The sequence below is a fragment of the Astatotilapia calliptera genome, chromosome 13 (genome assembly GCF_964374335.1).
Source record: "Astatotilapia calliptera chromosome 13, fAstCal68.1, whole genome shotgun sequence".
In the NCBI taxonomy this organism is placed as follows: Eukaryota; Metazoa; Chordata; class Actinopteri; order Cichliformes; family Cichlidae; genus Astatotilapia; species Astatotilapia calliptera.
This window is the reverse complement of record NC_137434.1, coordinates 2,984,207-3,004,110: the sequence shown is the minus strand read 5'-3', so window position 1 is coordinate 3,004,110 and position 19,904 is coordinate 2,984,207. Positions and strand designations below refer to the sequence as shown.

General features: G+C 39.7%; 1 protein-coding gene across 2 annotated transcripts in view; it reads left to right on the top strand.

Moving 5' to 3' along the window:
* Positions 1-19,904, top strand: part of slc24a3 (solute carrier family 24 member 3) — a 124,622-nt gene that overhangs the window by 84,189 nt on the left and 20,529 nt on the right. The window contains exons 1-2 of one of the 2 annotated variants that reach the window (XM_080287824.1): positions 15,425-15,493; positions 19,311-19,387. Coding sequence is in view for 1 of the 2 variants with exons in the window: in XM_026190312.2 (XP_026046097.1) it covers positions 19,311-19,387 (77 nt within the window). In the remaining variant the exon portion in view is untranslated. Of the gene's footprint in view, positions 1-15,424; positions 15,494-19,310; positions 19,388-19,904 lie in introns of those variants that run through there. The other variant, XM_026190312.2, reaches the window with a different exon arrangement.

Here is a 19,904-nt window from a genome sequence, read left to right as displayed (position 1 = left end):
TCACTTGCCCAGCTACTGTAGCTCAAGGGTGGGCTAGCGTGAACCTGACGCCCCCTTCACTATGCCACCTATGGTGCTAATTGTGGCCCAGGGCTGCAGACACTCGGAGGGATAGTTTATGGAGAAGCGAAGCGGAGCAGAGGGCAGCTCAACCGTTCACTCAGTCTTCCTGCTCTGCTCTCCTGCTGTCTTTTCTTTTGTTTTTCCGTTGGACGTGTTTCTTTTTGCAGTTATCTGCATTATTTTTTTTGCCTTTTCCTTCAGATCTTAAAAGCCATCACAAAGACTTGTTTATTTGTATTTATCTAACATGATGTTAGTGGGCGGTTTACAGGAAAATGCAGTAAATAGAATTGACCTCTCTGTTCGCCCCCCTCTCTTTCTCTAATTTCTACACTTTTCTTTCCTGCTGACGAATGTCCGACGTGTTAGGTAATACCACCCACTCACTTGTAAGCACTTGTGGCAGAAAATAAATGCAACCACATGCTGCAGTTTGTGTATATGTGTGTACTTGCATGCTTTCTTCTGCAGTAACGTGTTAACGATTAGCAAGCTTAAGGCCACGGGCTTGAACATTTTCAATTTACATCATATTTCTGCTGCTGCTTACATGCACATGTCGTGCAGACCCTGTCTGTCTGAAGCTGCTGAGTTCAGCATAGAAAGTAAGAAACTAAACAAGTGGTGCTACCAGACTTAAACTTACACATTCTTCTTAATGCATTAAAATGCATTTGCAGGATTAGGACGGCTACACGACTGATTTGCTCTGGGTGTGTGTGTGAGTGCATGCACTTATAGCTGTAGTTTACAAACGTGCATTTTTCAATGCAAGTGCAAGTACAAGTTTTACCTTTTGAAACATGTTGGCTAATACTTTTTAGACTAACATCATCTGTTGCCGGTTTGGGTCACACTTTTTAATGGTTCACTGCTACATTTATTACCCATATCCTAATCCCTGAATTAGATTCTCATTTGCAACAGTATCTATACCAAGAGTGCCATCTTCTCTTCTTCTGGGACACCACTTCACACAGACGTATAGATAGCAAGACAGTGATGAAGAAATAGTACTTTAAATTTATGTTACTGTATTTTTTGCCAGACAAATTAAGAACAGTATTGTTATTGATGTTATTTGCATTTTTTTTTATCTATTTTTAAAAATATGTGACCCTTAATTTTTTGTCATTTTGATGTGTTTGGGATCAAGTTTGAAAGTCTAGTATTGTGCCAATCCCAGATGATTAGAGAGACCTACTTGGCCCACACAAATGATGGGATCAGGTGGCTCGGTTTTTCCTGTGTGGAGCAAACATACTGAAATGGTTTGTGCTTCTTTCAAGGGGACATGTGGAATAAAGTTATTCAGAGTAATCACTTTCATACTTTGATGAAGCACTTTCTTTCTCTTCAAAGATGAAAATGCCTATGACTACTCTAAGAATGAATGCTTCACTCATTCAAGCGTTCACTGGATGGTTTGAGTTTGAAATAATGTGAATGCCATGCTGTGGCCTTCAGTGTCACCAGATGTCAGTCCAACTAAATGACTATGGGAGATTTCATGGTACTGTGCTAAACTCCACCACGATCATAAAAACACAAAATGAGGAGACATCTTTTCTTTGCTAGTTTCAGAGAATTTTAGGATCAATGCATACGTAGTTGTTGTTGTTTTCTTTTAAAGTGATGTCATTTTTTTTAATGAGAGTAGGGCTGCTGTTTGCTTCTTACAGTGCTCTCCTTATACACACTGCAGCATACATATATGTGCATCTGTCTAACACAGCAGGTGCTACAGCATGCTTTGTCATAGATGTAGGAAAAACCATCTGTCATCTGCATAAAGCAGCATCTTTTCTGCAGTTCTTCAAACACCGCAGCCTCCTTAGATCCCTTTAATGATGCATCAGCTTTGCCTCTTCTTTCTCTCCTTTCTGTGTGGCTCTGTCTCTGCTGGAGCCACAGGGCTCTTATGTAATGCTTGTGATATTACGTAAGCGTTGGGGGTGGGAGCATTGTGGGTTAACTGTTTCTCTGCCGCTGAGTCTTATGTCTCCACTAAGGTCAATCCACATTGGTCTTACACAGCTCTACAAAGCTCTACAATATTACAGATAGACTTGTGTGTGTGTAAAGCTAACGCGTATCTCAAATTTATGGCATTTTCTGAAGCATAGCATCTGTGACTTAATGTTTTGGCCCTTATATGAAATGAACCCATTGGTTTTGTTTTGTTTTACTTGTTTATTTTTATGATAAAATACTGTGTGGTGATTGGAAACATGTTAACAGTTTTCAAAACCTGAAAATATGACCAAGTAATAGTAATAGACATATTTACTCGTACCAAGGGATTCTCTTTGGACTCTAGTACTTTCTTCATTCTACTGCTTGGGACATTAATACATATCTAGATATCTATTATGTATAAGACACTCCACTTTTATGCAGTTCAAGCATTTACTCAGGATCTGAGTCTGGCTGCTTTGACTAAGCAAAATGTGACCCACATACTTGTAATGTATGTGAAGCAAGGCTTGTGACTTTTAGCCACATGCAGCCTACACTACACCCATATTGACTTTTGGCACACACATTTTCTAATGCCAGTCAAGATTGGCAAAATTAGATAACCCTAAAATGTTAAGTATAACAATGGCCATTTATAACTCAATTTCAAAGTAATATATATTATTATTACTAATAATAATATTATTATAAATAATAATCACAGGGTGTAAATCACAGACACCCTTGTGTTACAGCTCAGTGTAAAACTGCCTTTGAAGTAAGACTGTCTGCACTGTTTTAGTGAGCACAAAATTCAATACACACATTTATGAGGCTGGAACCGTGTAGTACAATGTTGGCTAATTCTTAATTAGCTAGGTATTAATTAGCGACCCTGAAAAGGATAAGTGGAAGAGAATGGATGGATGGATAGTTCATTTTTTGGAGATAACACAAACTAAGAACGACTAATGCTTTGACACACACCAGTCAAAGGTTAGTGAAGGATAGAGATTTCTAGGGAAATGGGGATCAAAGATACACACACACACACACACACACACACACACACACACACACACACACACACACACACACACACACACACACACACAAAGCATGTACTGTATGCAGTGTGACTGAATGCATTCTTCATTCACACATCTGGTTAAATGTTTTTAAGCTTTCACACATCCTTGCAGCACTGAGGTATTTAACTACCTGTGATCTCAGTTAAGAAAAGGCTCAATGATCCAGGAAGCTCAGATCTGGCTTGTTTCACTGTGTGTGATAAGAAAAGTTCTTAATGTGAGAGGCTTTCTAAATTAGCTTCCCCTGCTCTGTGTGGATTTTGCTTTTTAGCATCTTTCTGCAAAATTTTCCGCCTGTTTCTCTTTCATGTGCACTATTTTGTGCAGTAAGAGCAGACAGCTTTCTTAGGCGAAATGCTCTGATAAACACACATCTAATATATTTATGAGCTTTATGAGGTGTTAATTTGTGAGTGTTGTGTTTATAGCTTTCTGTTTCTCAATGGCAGAAAAAAACATTTTAGGTGTTTTTTGGCAAATAATTTGTACAAAAACTTTAATTTACCACATTGTGTCTGTGTATGTGTGTTTATTGCTTGGTTCTTCATTCTCTTTCCAGTTTTTCCTTGTTTCTTTCTTTTATGCCTTGACTCTAAATAAGCCTCATTTCATTCAAGTTGAAGCCTTTGCCACAATTTAAAATTTGTGACCACATTCTACCATTTCTTTGTGAGGACATAAATGCAGATAGGTTGACCACTTGGATACAAGCCTCCAAGTGGAGGTAACAATAATGCTTCCAATTATAAAAAAGTAGATCTACACTGTAATCACCTGACCTGTGCTGAGATTTGCATGTTTTGTGGATATAACCATCTGCATCACAGCATTTAAGTGGATGCTGCATGATCTGTCACAAGGGACAACCTCCGCTCAGGGCCAATGTGAAGATGGCAAAAACTAGTTTCTCTAGGTGAACTTCCGGACGGCTTCTAAAGCAAGTCGCTCACTATAGTCTCTCATTTTGAAACAGCTAAGTTTACTCGTTAATAGAAAATAATTGAGGCCTATGTGGATAACACAAAATATCTTAGTGAGGTCTTATACCTTATCCACCTTGATACTGAAGTTAGCTATGCTAACTTCAGTATCAAGTATCAAGTTAGCATTATTTAGAAAGTCACAAATCAGACTAGACCATTCAATAAGTTTGTGTTTTAGTTTTAGTAAATTCAAATCTTTTTTTTTCTTTTTTTTCGTTTATTACTTAACATTAACAGGCTGTGACACTACGGTGTAGTGGTTTACACACACAGTGAAAGATCCACCATTCAATCTCAGAAGGAGATGGTTAAAAAATCTGTCAGTCAGGCTTTCTGTTGTGGTGACCCCCTGTGAATGAGTGAGCAGCTGACGTAGCATTAACCTCCTAAGACTCAAACTCTTTCATGGCATGCATTTTTAATATCCATTTGCTATTTGGGCTGATTGGGACCTAAAAACAAAGAATTACCTTTTTTTTTGGGGGGGGGGGGGGGGGGGGGGGGGAGTTTACCTGATTTTTGTTTCTGAGAAAAATGAGATCCACATATGAGGACAATGGCTTTAAATTTCGAGAGAACAGTGCCAGTATAATGTCCTCATATGTGGATATCAGGCCCTTGTAGAGCAAAATTTTGTATTTTGGTCTAGACAACCCAAAATGTGATGTCCACAAATGTGGACGCCAGGTCCTAGGAGGTTAATTAGCTGAAATATGTGTCTATGCATTGCACCCATAGTTTTTGAAAGCAACTTGCTAACCAAAATTGCTAGCATTGACTGGTAATTTACGACTTCATTGTTTAAGCCCATCTCTTCAGCCAACTCTCTAGGACCAAAGTCTTTGTGCAGTCATACCTATCACCATCCGTGCCCTTTAGACAGAATGGAGGTTTAAGGCATTTCTGCACTGGCTGCACTGACAAGTGGTATTGTGTGAGTATTCTTAAATAGCATCGTCAGTATAATCTATTTATTGTAAAGAGACATAAACACGAAGTGGATAAATGACAGTTAATCTGTCTGTAGTGAATGGTGTCGAAAAACAACATGTTATGAGTCATATTTGAGAAGTAGCACAGTGCATGTGGAGTATGCACTTTGATCATTTAATACCCTGCAGTGTGTTATCCCCACATGTTCATTGACTTAAAAGCTGTTCCTTTGGCTGATTGCTTTACTTTATTTAAGCTTTACTTAAGTCCTTCAGCTTGATGGTTTCATCCAGCCTAAAACCAAACAAACCTAAATAGGTCATTTTTTATTCTCCTCTTTCATTTTGGTGTTATATGAAAACTGTATGTGGGGCAGGGCACTCCTCACCCTACTCTGCACATGTACCTCTATAATGCTATCAGTAATCACTTGTGGAAGTTGGAAAATGCAGCAGGCAGAAGCTGACATCAGTACAGACCGCAGGCCAGTCCAACAGTCGGCCGCATGTATCTGTTCAATCCTAAACCAAGACGCATATTCATAAAGGACTATTTTCAACATTTAAGCACTTACAGTAACAGAACCCTTCGTCCCCAGTGTCAGAGGATGACTACGGAAGCACAAAACCTGTGTTGCAGCCAGGTTACAGCTGGGGGATCTACCGCAATATGCTTATCTGTCAAATTCCACCAAATCTTATCAAGATAGACAAAAAAATTTGTGCATGTTTCTCTGCCACCAATAAAACGATAAAAGCTGTCTTCAGAACTGGCTTTTGCCAGCTATGGGTTCGTGCAAAGTTTAAACTGCTCCTCTCTGTCGTGATAAATGACATTATATAACTGCATTTTAAATAAATAACATAGACACATAATACAATAAACCAGTCAGAAGCTTAAAGTTTTAAAGTGTTTTCTTTATAAATATTGTATCTCCAAAAAGTATAATGTACTCTGTATTTCGCTTCTTTTAAATTTCTGGGAAACAGTCTCTTAAATACATAGACAAAAAACAAAAATAGGCATTCTGGATATAATCAGGAAACTTTCAAATGTAAATGAAGGAAAACAGAAACAAAACTGCTTATTATCAAGGCAAAACAAAAGTTCTGAATGAAAAAGGCACAAGAGGTACTGTACTAACTCAGTAAAGTGGGCAGTGAGCCTTATATAGATATGGAACCACAAATCCAGTGTTGATGTGAAGTTGTTCAATTGTCACTATCCTCCATAAGTAGCTGGAAAAGCGCCATCTGAGAAAAATGTTTTTGCATGGCTCAGTTATTTTAACAGTGCCTTCATTTTTTGAGTCTTTATGGAGCGTCTTTTTCGGTCAAGTTTTGTTAACATGGTGTCATTTTGTCGTATATCTCACCGCAAGGGCATCATTAAACCCACCGTCCTTTACAAGAAGGTTATGTTAAATTGACATCACATCGATGCTGTCACAATCTGTTGTTTCTGCCAGTCGTGCACTTCAGAACATGAAAATACCATGCAGTAATATTAGTGGTATGCCAGTATATTTGTAGTGGACTGTGGAAGCATGTGCAAGACGCCTGCACAAATCCCAGTTAAACCCATGGCTTCACAGTGTATCAAAGTCAAATTACAGTCTAACAACAGTGGAATTATAGTGATACTAAAAGTTTAAATGTCCAGGTTTCAAAGCTCGTTCCAAGATTTTGATATGAACAGAATTAAAAAAGTTGAATTTACTTCTTTTTGTCCACCAGCACTGCACACTCCTGCACGTGCATTCAGTCTGTTAGAACAGTAGTTATTTCGTGGTATGTTGCCTGTTCGTCCATCTGGAAGTCTCATTATAAGTGCCAGGCTTGAAGGGAAAGGAGAGAGAAGAGACAGCTTCGTGACAACGGCCCGTCAAACACACACAAACACGCAGCTCTGGTAGGAATAGAGTTGGCCTGTGTCTGTGCCTGCATTGGCTGGCCGGGTTGAGTGAGCCTCTAATCTGTGAATTGAAAACACAACGATTCCTGGAAAGAAGAAGTCATGCCAGCAGGCTGAGACTGTTATTGTCTTTGTTATTCTGGGGCTGTGTGGAATTGGCAAAAGCAGCATCTCATCACCATCTATATGAGCCCGCGGATGTTGCGATTTGTGTGTTTTTGTAATGTGTGCGTGAGAATCTGCATACAATCTGTGTCAGATGTGCGACAGTACAGACACCGAACTTAATTGTTCTGTTCTCGGCATGTTCTCAGGATGATGTGGCCTGCTATTTTTATCTGTGTGCACAACTGTCCTGGCTGGGAGCGTTCAGTGTGAAGCAGATTTTGCTGATGGAACCGGCCAATAAAGCGAAAGCTGTTTTCTGACAGATTTGTTTCCCACAGAGTTGATAAGTACCTTTCACTTGCTGACTGACTTTCTGTTTAACATCTGAGGTTCTGCTGATGCGCTTATTAAATTACTTGGAGAAAGAGACACACTTAAACCAGCCTAAAAATTTCAACGATGGCAGTGTTGTTTGATTTGCAACCTGCTCTGTTGTTTTCTCACTGCTGTTTGTCAGTCTCTCAGTCTGTTAGTAGGTGGGAGCAGAAACAATCAAGCCAAATTTCCTGAAACTTGGTGGAGAATAGGACTGGGTGATATGACCCAAAATTCATATCTTGATATTCTTTAGCTGGATGGCGATATACGATATATATCTTGATATTTTTTAAAGCCATAAAGTAAGAACAAAAAGAGAGTTCTTAGTCAAAGCTGTGTCCCAGATCTCACACAGGCACTTTTATTAACATACAGCATAGATGTACATGAAAAAATTACTCAGAAATAAATTATCAGCATTTATTAAATAATAATGCTCCATAAATAAAATAAAGCAATGTTGTTTTTGTGCATAAGAAAAAGCTCACAATTGTAAACTAAAAGACGCTGAGCATAATAACAAAGACAGGCAGATTTCACAGCTGCTCTGGTCCCAAGTTCTACTGCGTAACTGAAAGCCTGGAGTTTGAAATCCTCTTTGTAACCATGTCTCTTACAGGCGCCATTTGTGGTCCTTATACACACACAATACGGTAATATTATGTTGAAGACAATCCATCAAGCGGTGCGGCTTTGTAGCTTACCAAAGTCATAGTGAAACATTTTTTGACAGATTGCTGAGCGCCGTGTACCACATAAAATCGGTTCATGTTCAGTAAGCACAACCAGAATTCATACATTAGGCGCACTGTCGATTTTTCAGAAAATGAAAGGATTTTAGGCATCAACGTGTTAGCGGTTACCTCGAGAGGCAAACTTGTGGCTCCACAAGTATAATTATAACGTAACATAGACTATATCGATATAAACGATATTGTCACATCTCATATCTTGTATAAAAATATATCGATATATTTAAAAACTCGATATATCGCCCAGTCCTAGTGGAGAAGTACAAATTTGGGCCGTACAAGAAGACATTAACTTCTGGTGCAGATCTGAATTGGTTAATATTTGATAAAACCATATATTTTTTGATGAATGTCGTTGTGAATTTACATATGATGCAAAAGTTGCGATAGGCCCCCCAAGTGCAGTTCAGTTTATTGTTATTTGAATTTGAATGAATTATCATTCTAATCTAAGTAGTTTTATGTAGCTACAGTATAATGTATTTACCTTTTTCCAAGCATCGATTCAGTATCATAAACTGTTTTGGCTGTCAACACATAGATTCTAAATTTGGTTAAGTAATCAAATATATAAACAAGGGAAAATTTGATTGTAGAAACTAATAATCACTTGTGGAAAAAAGCCTCCCCTCTAGTATCACTCTGTCAGCGGACTGGCACAGAGGCTGGATATTCATCAGAAAGGCTGTTAGCCACAGCGTTGCTAAGGAGTTAATTAAAGGAGCGCTGTCCATACACAACACCGCAAACAGTATGAGCTTGTGCAATGTAAATTCTAATGGGCTAACCTCACTAAGAAAAAGTTTGCAAACCAATTGCCTTAAAAACGCAAGTGGAATAGAAAATTTATGTTGTAACAAAAGAAACTACAGACTACTTCATAATTTAAGTCAGATGTACTCTTGTGTTAGTAAATACTAGTTGTTTAGAACAGTAATTCTGAGTAATGTGAAAGTACCTGCAACAGATGATTTCTTAGTTGTATTTGCTTGAACAAGCGTCTCATTTATTTTTTAAAACTATGCAAACTGATTGTTTTAGAAAGAGCTCATGTTGTCAAGGGCTTCAGAAATCCATAGAAATAAATAAAAACAGCTCCATTCTCCTAAAAGAGTCGCATATATAAAATAGAGTGGCGGTATAAATGTGACATTTTTTAGTTTTGTAACATCATTTGTAGATGAGGTGCAGAGAACAGGTTTAGTTGGTACTTTTTACATATAAAAAGTCACGAACTATAATTTAATATAATTAATGTGGGACTTAAAACCATTTCATTAGACTGTACAGACATTTATATAGTTAAATTCTTGAGAGCATCCAATTAAATACCTTCTTAAAAAATTATGGCAGTCGCCCCTGAACCAAGGTGGTGAGCATCTGGGAGTCGACACTCTCAATAGACCTCAGGCCTCGTCACTCTCAAAGCCTGTCTAAAAGCTAACAAAAGCAACAGCTGATCAGTTATTAGAAAACTGCTCACAGTACCCATTTATACATTTTTAAAAAATCCAATGTTTTAACTATTTAAACTAAAGATAAAAACAAAAAGGGGTCATTTGTATATGAATGAAGTCAACTGTGATTTGCTACATTCTGTTTTGGAGAAATTGTCCCTCCCTGTTTTACAAAAAGAAAAATCAATCAATGACAAAACAAGAGAGGAGTAAAAGTTAGGAGGCCTCCAAATCTGTGTGATCAGCGTCAACCTTTTCATTTAACGCCTGATAAAACCTACAATTCAATAGGAAACTTCCCCACAGCTTCTTTAATATGTAAAGTTAAAAACTTAGCAGTGCTGCAGACATCAGGAAGGTCATCATCACGTAGAACATTGTGACTTTGCAGCACTTCCTGTCACATCTCTCTTATAGAACAAATAGAGAACAAAATTAAGAACCATTCAAACTTGCAAAGACAATAAAAGGCCATCATGTGACTGTATAGTTGCTGACTGAAGGAGGGAAATCTACAGGTTTATCATTATTAACAGCAGTGAAGAATACTGTACCAGCTTATAAACTGTTGCAGACTTATAACTTAGGCTGTGTGCGTATATACACTTCCCCCTTCTTCATTTCTGAGTTGTTGGGTTTTTGTTTTTGCATATTTGTCATATTCAAATGTTTTGGATCAAATGACTTTAATATTAGTGAAAGGAAACAAAATCAAATAAAAAGTGCAGCTTTTAAAATAATGATTTCATTCATTAAGGGAAAAACAATGTCTGAACTTACCCGGCCCTGTGTCAGAAGGTAACCAGAACAACTGGTTGTGCCAGTCTTGGCATCCTGCACATTCACATTCACACCATCAGTCTCTGAAGCAAACACTCTAATACAGACAGTCTTTCTTATTCTTGGATCTGTGAGAGCAGAAGTCTTACTTGGTCATCTCAGGCACACACTCTCACTGTCAGCACAGCAGCTTCATCCAACTGCTGATCAGACTTTGATCTTATGAGGGGCAGCCTTGTGTGCAAAAGTCCAAGAATAAAAATATCAATCTGGAAATGAATAATAAGGTAACCTTTATATTTTTGTCTTATCAGTATTACTGTGATGTAGGATAAAACCCAGATAACACCCATGCAGAGCGCTATCCACCTGAGAAAAGTTAAAAAATAAAAATAAAAAAATTCAATGTGTATTGAATGGAACATTAAAGCAGATTTCCCAGTTCTGGGTATTTTGTTCATATTATTAGGCGATTATTATCCACCCACTGGCCGACTTTACTGCAGCTCCTTTTTTGTTCCAATATATGTTTGCTATTTTACATATTTTAGCCAATACACTGAACTGAAATGCAAGCAAAAGATGGTAACTAAGCTACAACATAATGTTGTTAAGTGATTAACGACAGTCTGCTGACTGGATTACTGGAAAATACAGATGGTGCTTTAAACCTTGTTGTGATGTTTTATGATAATCAGCTGACCACTAAAGACCAATAGAAGACATCAAATGACAGACCCGTGTCATTCACAGCTCTAATCTTCTCCTTTTTCCCCTGGCTGTTCCACATCATTTTAGATTCCAATTAAAAACTTATTTTTTCTCTTTCCCATCTGCCTCGCTCGTGTCTTCCCCTTTTACCTCTCTCTTCCTCTTCATGCTGCTGTCAGTTCCTGTAAGCAGACAGGCCTGTGTTGTCTTTGGGCCACGCAGGGCAAAAGCCGCCTGACTCACGAGCTCTCGGCTGTTGAGAGGGAGAATGTCACTGCACATTGGGTTGCCTTCACGTTACACAAGCGCACACACGCAACAAACAAACATACAGGGGGGGGGGGGGGGGGAGTGCACGTGCATACTCACAGAACACAGATAGTACTCACACAGAGCAAGCCAAGCAAATCCCACATCACACATGCACACGGTCACGCTGGGCCGTGGCTATTTTTAGCCTGGCTGCTCGTACGCAGAGTCATATTCAACAGGAAATCCACAGGATGGCTGTGTATGAAGACGCGGCATATTTTGGCGTGTTGTGATTGACCACTGCTGTTGGACAGAGATTGATTCATGCTGTCACCTCTGACAGGTCGAGGATGGAGGGACAAAGCGGTGTCAAAGTGATATCTTCACTCAATGCGGTGTCAAATGTGTCAAGTGTTGGAGTCAACCTCTGTCCCTCTTTTTTTTCTTTTTTCTTTTTTCTTTTTTTTCAGTGACCCCAGTCGATCAAATCTGTACACATAAAAATGCAGATTTAAGTGTCTCATTACAATAAAGATATTCAGACACAGTGAAGTTCTGGACAGACAGAGGTCCAGAACAGATTAGGTACCCTAAGCCTTTAAGTGATAGTAACTGAAGCGTTATTTAAAAAGGCTTTACTTGTGCCAACTCTTTTAACCTAACCTTTAATTTCAAAAATTCTTAAAAGTGTATCTGTATCATCTTCAGCTTCAGTTTATGAAAGTTTCATTTTTTAGTAATTCTTCAGTAAAAATGTACTGTAATGATGTAATGTAACAATCTAACTTTTTGGATAAAAACTCTGCTTTAATGTTCCCAGCAGATGAGCCCCAGATTGAGTTTTACTCCATTTACTTCCTTGTTCTTCCTGTTTGGATCCATTTTGAATCGTTCATAGTTGCTTATTTTGTCCAGATACAATCTGTAATTGGAACAAAATGCAGTTTCTTACAATTCCTTATTTGAAATGTTTCATCCTGCAAAACTTCTGCTCTTCATTTACCCATTGCCAAGATGAGTCCTGATCTTGTAGCTCTGTTCTTTCTCTATTATTACACCTACTTAACTCAGGGTGAATGTGCTCAGAGCTGACTGAAGTAATTCTGTCAGCTCTCTCTGTTCCTTTCTGCAACCAAAAATACTGAGCTCTTATTAAAGCTCTTATTAAACTCAGAGTTTATCTTTAAACTCAGAGTTTGTCGAACATGCTGTCTGGAATTGGCCCCAGGTTATGTTCCAGATTAGAAACCAGTGCATATGGTATCACTTCATCACCACGTTTGTGGATCCTTTTGTGTGTGTAGAGTCTACAGGGTCTATGTCTGTGTTTTTTTTAATAGCATCTAAAGTCTCTATGATGAACAGATTTCAGATTCTTCTTGATTATTGTTTTTATCCATCCATCCATTTTCTTCCGCTTCCGTCTGGGTCGCGGGAGCACCCCCCACAGGACACCCCAAGGGACACGTTCGAATGCCTTCTCCAAGTTCACAAAACACAGAATCTTTTCGAGGCAGTCCGAAAGTCCTCTCCGAACTCCGCCCACACCCGAGTTTTTGCTTCCGCCACCGCCCGCGCCGCATTCCGCTTGACCTGTCAGTACCTATCAGCTCCCTCCGGAGTCCCACAGGCTAACCAAGCCCGGTAGGACTCCTTCTTCAGCTTGGTGGTTCCCCTTACCTCTGGTGTCCACCATTGGTTCGAGGATCTGGTGATACGATTACGAAATCGATCATCGACCTGTGGCCTAGAGTGTCCTGGTGCCACATGCACTTATGGACACTCCCATGTTCGAACATGGTGTTCATTATGGCCAAACTGTGGTTTGCACAGAAGTCCAATAACAAAACACCGCTCGGGTTCAGATCCGGGAGGCCGTTCCTCCCAATCACGCCCTTCCAGGTCTCGCTGTCATTGCCCACAGAAGCACTGACGTCTCCCAGTAGGACAACAGAGTCCCGCTCGGCGCATAAGCACAAACAACGGTCAGGACCCGTTCCCTGTCCTGAAGGCGAAGGGAACGTTTTTATTGTTTTTACCACAAACAATTTTGAAACAGCAGTATAATGCTAAAAATTCAACCTATTTTTACTTACTGACTGTAGACCAAAACATACCATGTTTTAATTCAGTTTTTACATTTATACTTTTAAACTGTTAAAAGTTTAGACTACCAAGACAATAGCTGAGAAAATAAAAACTAAAACTGTCTTTTAAAATTTAATCTAATTATTCTTAGCAACAGAGCAGCTTTTTGAAGACATTTATTAGTAATTGTTCAGATGCTACCAATGCAACCCCATTCATATGAATGCACAGGCGAAACCCTGAGTTAGCTTAGCGAATTGCTAATCAGCTGGGGTTTTTTTGTTTGTTTGTTTCTTTTTTCTGCATTTGGCTCTTTTGCCATCAGAATTATTGTCTAAAGGCGAAGAAAGATGCCCAACGGATTTACTTTACCAAATTGACCATCCCAGCCTTGCTGTAATGGTCCATTTGATTCACCTTTTATTGTTTATTTTATTTTCACTTACTGAATACGGGACAGACTTGACTGGGGGAAAGAAAGAGGGAAAGAGAAACAGCTGAGAAGAGGGACGGGGGAGAAGGGCAACAAACAAAAACCAACAGAATGGGCAGAAATAAGAAATGCATATATCAATCACCTGGATCACCTGCTGAGAAAGAAAAAAGAAAACAAGCAGAAGAGAACAAGAGTAATAGAATAAACAGCATCACAATGATATATGGGAATATGACAGTAAATACTAAATATCAAACATTATTGTGCAGCACATAAGATCAACAGAACACAGTGTGCTTTGAGGTAGGAGCCAAAAAGGGTGTAGTTTGTGGGTGTGATCACCCGTGTGTACACCTGTGAGCATGGACGCGCTTATATTTAAAAGGTTCCTACATGTAATGATCTGCTAGAGGGTGTGGGGGGGCCACAGCCCCGTCCTCCAGGGCATGAAGCAGGTATGGAGGAGATCAAAACTCCAGACATGCAGAGGCTCCCAGAACACAAGAGACCAAGGAAGACCAACAGAGGGGCAGCCGCGCCACTGTCCCAGAAAGAGCTGAGGAGAGTCCCAGATGAGAGCTCACTCAGCAGCCGCGGAGCAGAAGCCAGGGGGGGTTGCAGTGACGCGCCCGTGAGCTCCGCCGGCAGCCAGCTGTGCCTGAGTGACCGAGCCCCAGGCCGAGAGGCCGGGGGCACCCCACCCCCGAAGTGGCCCGAGCGAGCCCCAGGCTCCAGGCCCCGATAAGCGGCCGCCAAGGAGTGAGCAGGTGTGTACCTGGACGCCCACCCCCAGACACAAAAAACCACCAACGCACCGACACCTGAGGAAGTCCGCCACTGGCAGGGGAAGTGGTGGTGGGGGGAGATAGGCCTCCAAACCTTGGAGGGCCTGAGATGTCCCCAGAGAGGTGGCGTCTGATACCCAACCTGACATATAGACACAGACATACAGGCACACACAGACACAAACATCCATTCCCACCCTCATGCTCTCATATGCACTTACTCCACACTCAACCAACGTGGAGACAGACATAAAGAGACGCTGTACACACGATCACACTCCCCAAGCGTACTCTACGAACCGGGTCTAGGTACCCTTGCCCCTGGAGGGGGAAACTGCACCCAGACCCAGGTGGTGTTACCCTTTTCCCTGCGGTGGGGGGGGGGGCAGACCGCCCCGACTCCGCAGCAGCAGGGAGGCCCCACATTCCAGAATTGCTAACAATGTTCCCAATGTTAGAGTAAGTGAATCCAGACAATGGAACGATGCCCAATCTATGTTAAACTCACTAGAACAGGTCTCTGCCAATCACTTCTTGATATCAGATACCATCCCACAAAACTTGGATAAAATGTAATGTGGGTGATCAAACCTCCAGCCTCACAACCATTCAGGGCATCTGTCTCAGCTTACATGAGATTATTTGCAGAAGTAGGGGACTAGTGATTGTATTCAAATCCTGTTTCCAGTGTCAGCAGTCGCAGTCTGATTCTCTCTTTTGAGGCATAGACATTTGTCAAAAGCTTCAACAGTCTTGTTCTGTGTGCTGATTTATTGTCAACCAAGAATATGTACAAGACTTTGGTGAGTTCAGATTGTCATGTGGTTTAAATTTATGTTTTGCTGAGATTTGTGACATGCATATTTTCTACATTTTTGCTGTTTAACATGTTCCCAAGTTAAACTGTAAAACTTATGTCACCAACTGTGACAATTAATCCTTTAGCAGCGTTGTCATCAGCTTTTAATGAGTCTGTGCTTCACAATCAGCATTAGGACTGTAATCTGAGTCCCTCTGAATTTGTGCTTCTTTGATTTCTACTTGTACTGATCTGCTGGATGTGGTGGCTCCTTTTAGGATAAAAGCTTTAAGCCAGTGATGGATCCATGCAAGAAGATGGCAAAGGGATCATGAAGTGTGCTTCTATATTTTAAGAAACTTCTTACTTGTAATACCAGAGAGCTATTAGACCTCTTAAAGAAAAGATTTCTACTATCAGCACTTTTTTCTCTGGTCTTCGATCATGCTGCTTCTCTTGTATGTCCATTGTCTTTGAGAATTTCCTCCCCTTTAACTGAAATAGATCAGCATCCCACCCCATCATCAAAGATGTTTTTAATACCCTTGGGCCATGTATTGTTGACCTGATTTACTCCTCCCTGATATCTGGCTGTGTCCTGGCTGCTTTTAGACATGCTGTAGTACAACCTTGAAACCCAAGTAACTTGGATTCTTCCTTCCTCTTTAATTCCATGCCCATTTCTGAATCCCCTTTTCTACCAAAGGACTTTAAAAAGGTAGTTTTTAACCAACTACAACCATGCCTGGATTTATTTGAAATTTCTAAGAAGTTCCAGTCTGGTTTCATATTATGACATGGAAACAGACCTTTTAAGAGTTTTTAGTGTCCTGCTTTTAACTGTTGATTCTTGTGTTCTTGGATCTGACTGCTGCATTTGACACCGTAGAGCGTAGCATTCTAGCATTTGATCAACAGATTAGCTCTGTTGTTAAGACAAACTTTTTTCAATTAAGCCTTCTCAGTAAGGTGAAGTACTGCTTCCCTCCATGTTACTCTGAGACAGTAAAAGGCACCTTCATTACTTCTCAGTTAGACTATTGTAATTCTTTGGATGTCAGCCCTGATCAGTCGCTACTTCTTGCCTGGAGGCTATACAAAATGCAGCAGCTCAACTTAAAGGAAAGACCAGCCTTCCGGGCTTCCTGCATTGGCTTCCAGTCCCTTCATGATCCAGTTTTTCTTCTTACTTTCAAGACAAGTGCTGCCAGACACGTGGCAGCACTTCTGCTATCATTTTGTTCGTAGTTAACAAAAAAAATGCAGACATAAGTGTACACATTAGTTTTTGACTCCTAGTGAAAATTGTTTTCTTTACAAATGACTCTCTTACTGAACTAACACTTTAACATGTTTGTGCTTGCTGCTTATATTACTTTCATATTAAATAATTTGCACTCAACAATAAACAAATACACCCTAACAAAAAAATTCAAGGGCCAAATTGCATTATCTTTCTTCACGTCAATATACAGGCCGCAAGTAGGGGCGATGTTGGCCGCAAGTGGTCCCCAGACCGTGGGTTTGAGACCTGTGGTTTAAAGAAATTACAAGAAAGCTTGCCTAAGAGAGTTTGTGCTGTCTTAACAAACAAATGTGTACTTTCAAGCTCTTTAGAATTGTCACTGCACCTATTTCCTGTTTTCCTAGCAAATTATAAAGAAACTCTGTGGATATACATTTCATAGGAACAAATGCATATCCACACATTACTGATTTAGTGTTTAGTGCTTTATTGTGATTCTATAAGTACGTAGACCTGGGCCCAGAACAGAGCCCTGTGGGATACTGGGACAAACTGGTAGTGGAGAGCAATGTCAAATTTAACAAAGTTAAAAAAGAAAGTTTTGTTAAGTTTTGTTAATGGTGTTAAATGGCTTCCATATATCCACTTATAAATGCAATCCATTATTACTCAAGTACATGCAAATTGAGCACTGGAGGAAAAATCTTGGGCTGCTCTACCACCCTTTAATTTACAGGCTGAAGTTTTGATTTTAGTCTTTTTTAACTTGTTGCAGTTAGGGCTGGGCCATATCATACCGTTCACGGTAATACTGGTATAATTTTGGGCAACGATAGAAAAATGAAATATCACGATAGAATATGGGTAAAACGCGCATGGGCAGTGCCTTTGTTTTCATACGTACATGTCGGAAAAAGCATGGCGGCGAAAGCAAATCGTTGAATGAAACGGATGAACCAGAATTGGTTTGTAAAAATGCTGCAACTTCAGTGTGGAACTGGTTTAGCTTTCGTCCGTCAGATACACAACAAAGCACTATTTTTGGTAGCGCATGCTAGCGGGCCGTCGTTATTATTTTTTGGAAAATACGGCACACTTAAAATCAATCCTTTGATTTTTCTGAAAATCGACAGAGCCCCTTATAATCCCGTGTGCCTTATGTATGAACTCTGGTTGTGTTTGCTGACCTCGAAACGATTTTATGTACACGGCGCTCGAAAATCTGTCAAATGTTTTAGTACAACTTTGCTAAGCTACGAAGCCGCACCGCTTGATGGATTGTCGGAGCATTACCGCTATCGTAGTCAGGAGCCTGGCGGAGTGATACGTACTGTGCTTCAACATAATATTACCGTATTGTGTGTGTATAAGCTCTTTTAATTTTTGTGGATATTATACATGGTTATGCTGAGGATATGTCGGCCAGTTTCCACTGGAAATGCCTTTTGGTTAAACTGTCAGCGAGGAATTTACATTTGCACTGTTAAATTTTTATATAACTTTAATACACATAAAAAACAGCTGCTTGTTTAAGTGAAAATACATTGATGTTTTTTTTCACTAATAAAGTTGTGGAGTTGTAAAGTATTTTGTCTAGTGTCAATTGTGTGTGTGAATGTGTGTGTGAATGGGTGGATGACTGGATATGTAAAGCACTTTGGGGTCCTTAGGGACTAGTAAAGCGCTATATAAATACAGGCCATTTACCATTTTCATTTGTCAATTATATTGTCAGTTATATCGTTATCGCAAATTTTCAAATGTTTATCGTGATAAATATTTTTGGTCATATCGCCCTGCTCTAGTTGCAGTGTGTTTCTGTTTCCAGCGTTTTCATTTTAAAAAGAAGATCATAAACCTATGAAGCAAACATCTTTCATTAGAAAGAAAGAGAAAGAGCTTGTACTGAATTTTTAGGTTTGAAGTGTTTACCTGTACTAAACATATTGTGGCACTAGTTATTAGGAATTTTCAACATTCAAGTATAATGACTGGTTTTCTCAATTCACATTTCCATGAATGATTTTAATTATGACCACAGTCTTAAACCAAGAGGAAACGGTTAAAGTGAGTTACTTTAAAATGAAAAACAGACTACCGCTCTGCGTGCTGTTATAATTTTTTTGTGTGCTTTAAAAATTTCTTTGTCGTTTTCCTTCCTGTGGGTATATTTATTCATAATTGCCATTTGAGATTCTTCTCTGACTTTAATTGCAAATCGCTAACAGACAAAAGCTAGACTTAAAAACGATGGAACCGATCATGGGAAATGAGTGTTCAATTGCCTTGTGTTTATCTTTGGATTTCAACAGTTGCCTTTGTTTGAAGTCACTGTAGTGCAACTTCTTTTTCTTAATTTCTCTCCCTATTGGATATTAAATTCAGTCATCCTTTGGACCTGTATCTGTGTTTGATTGTATTTATATGTTTATTTGTCTTTGTTTGGCTGATGAGCTATTTCATGAGGCCCTCAGGGTATCTTCCTTGAGCTACAGTCAGTATTTAATTGCTCAGATTTTGCCTCCTTTCACTGTTTCAGCATGTGTAAGTGATTTTTCCCCCTCTCTCGCTGCAGCAATCCATGAGTTCCCCAGGGATTACTTCACCAACAAGCAGCGCGTGGAAGGAGCAGTGGGTCTGCACGTGCTTTGCGTGAGTGTCACCTGCAGCACACTACATGGACACTTGAATGTTTTGGAGTTAAAGTTGTTGCATATCCAAAGTAGTTCTAGCTTTCTTCTTTTCAGTGGCTTTAAATGCTTTAAAATAGATTGTCTTCCATTTGAATGGGTCTTAATTTTTTTTGTCACATCTCTGAAACTTTCAAACTCACAAACTGAGTGTTTACCCCTGCTATGTATTTGCATCATGCAATTCAACAGGACCATTAAGGTTGTGGGGGTTTTTCAGGCAGGTTTGTTTCTGATCCACATGGAGATAAGAAAGGTAGATAATGTTGTGTAGGCAGAAGACTGAAGGATTCAGCTTAATGATTTTAGCCTTGAAGATACAAAAACCTCTTTACTTAGCCTCGTGAGGAATTAGTGAGACCACACGGGCTGCCAGGATAGTACTGTACCGCTAGAAACACTGAAGTTCATTAGAAGAAGAAGGAGGACTTTGCTAGTTAGCCTTCATGTAACAGTTTATGCCTGCCATTGTTGTCTGT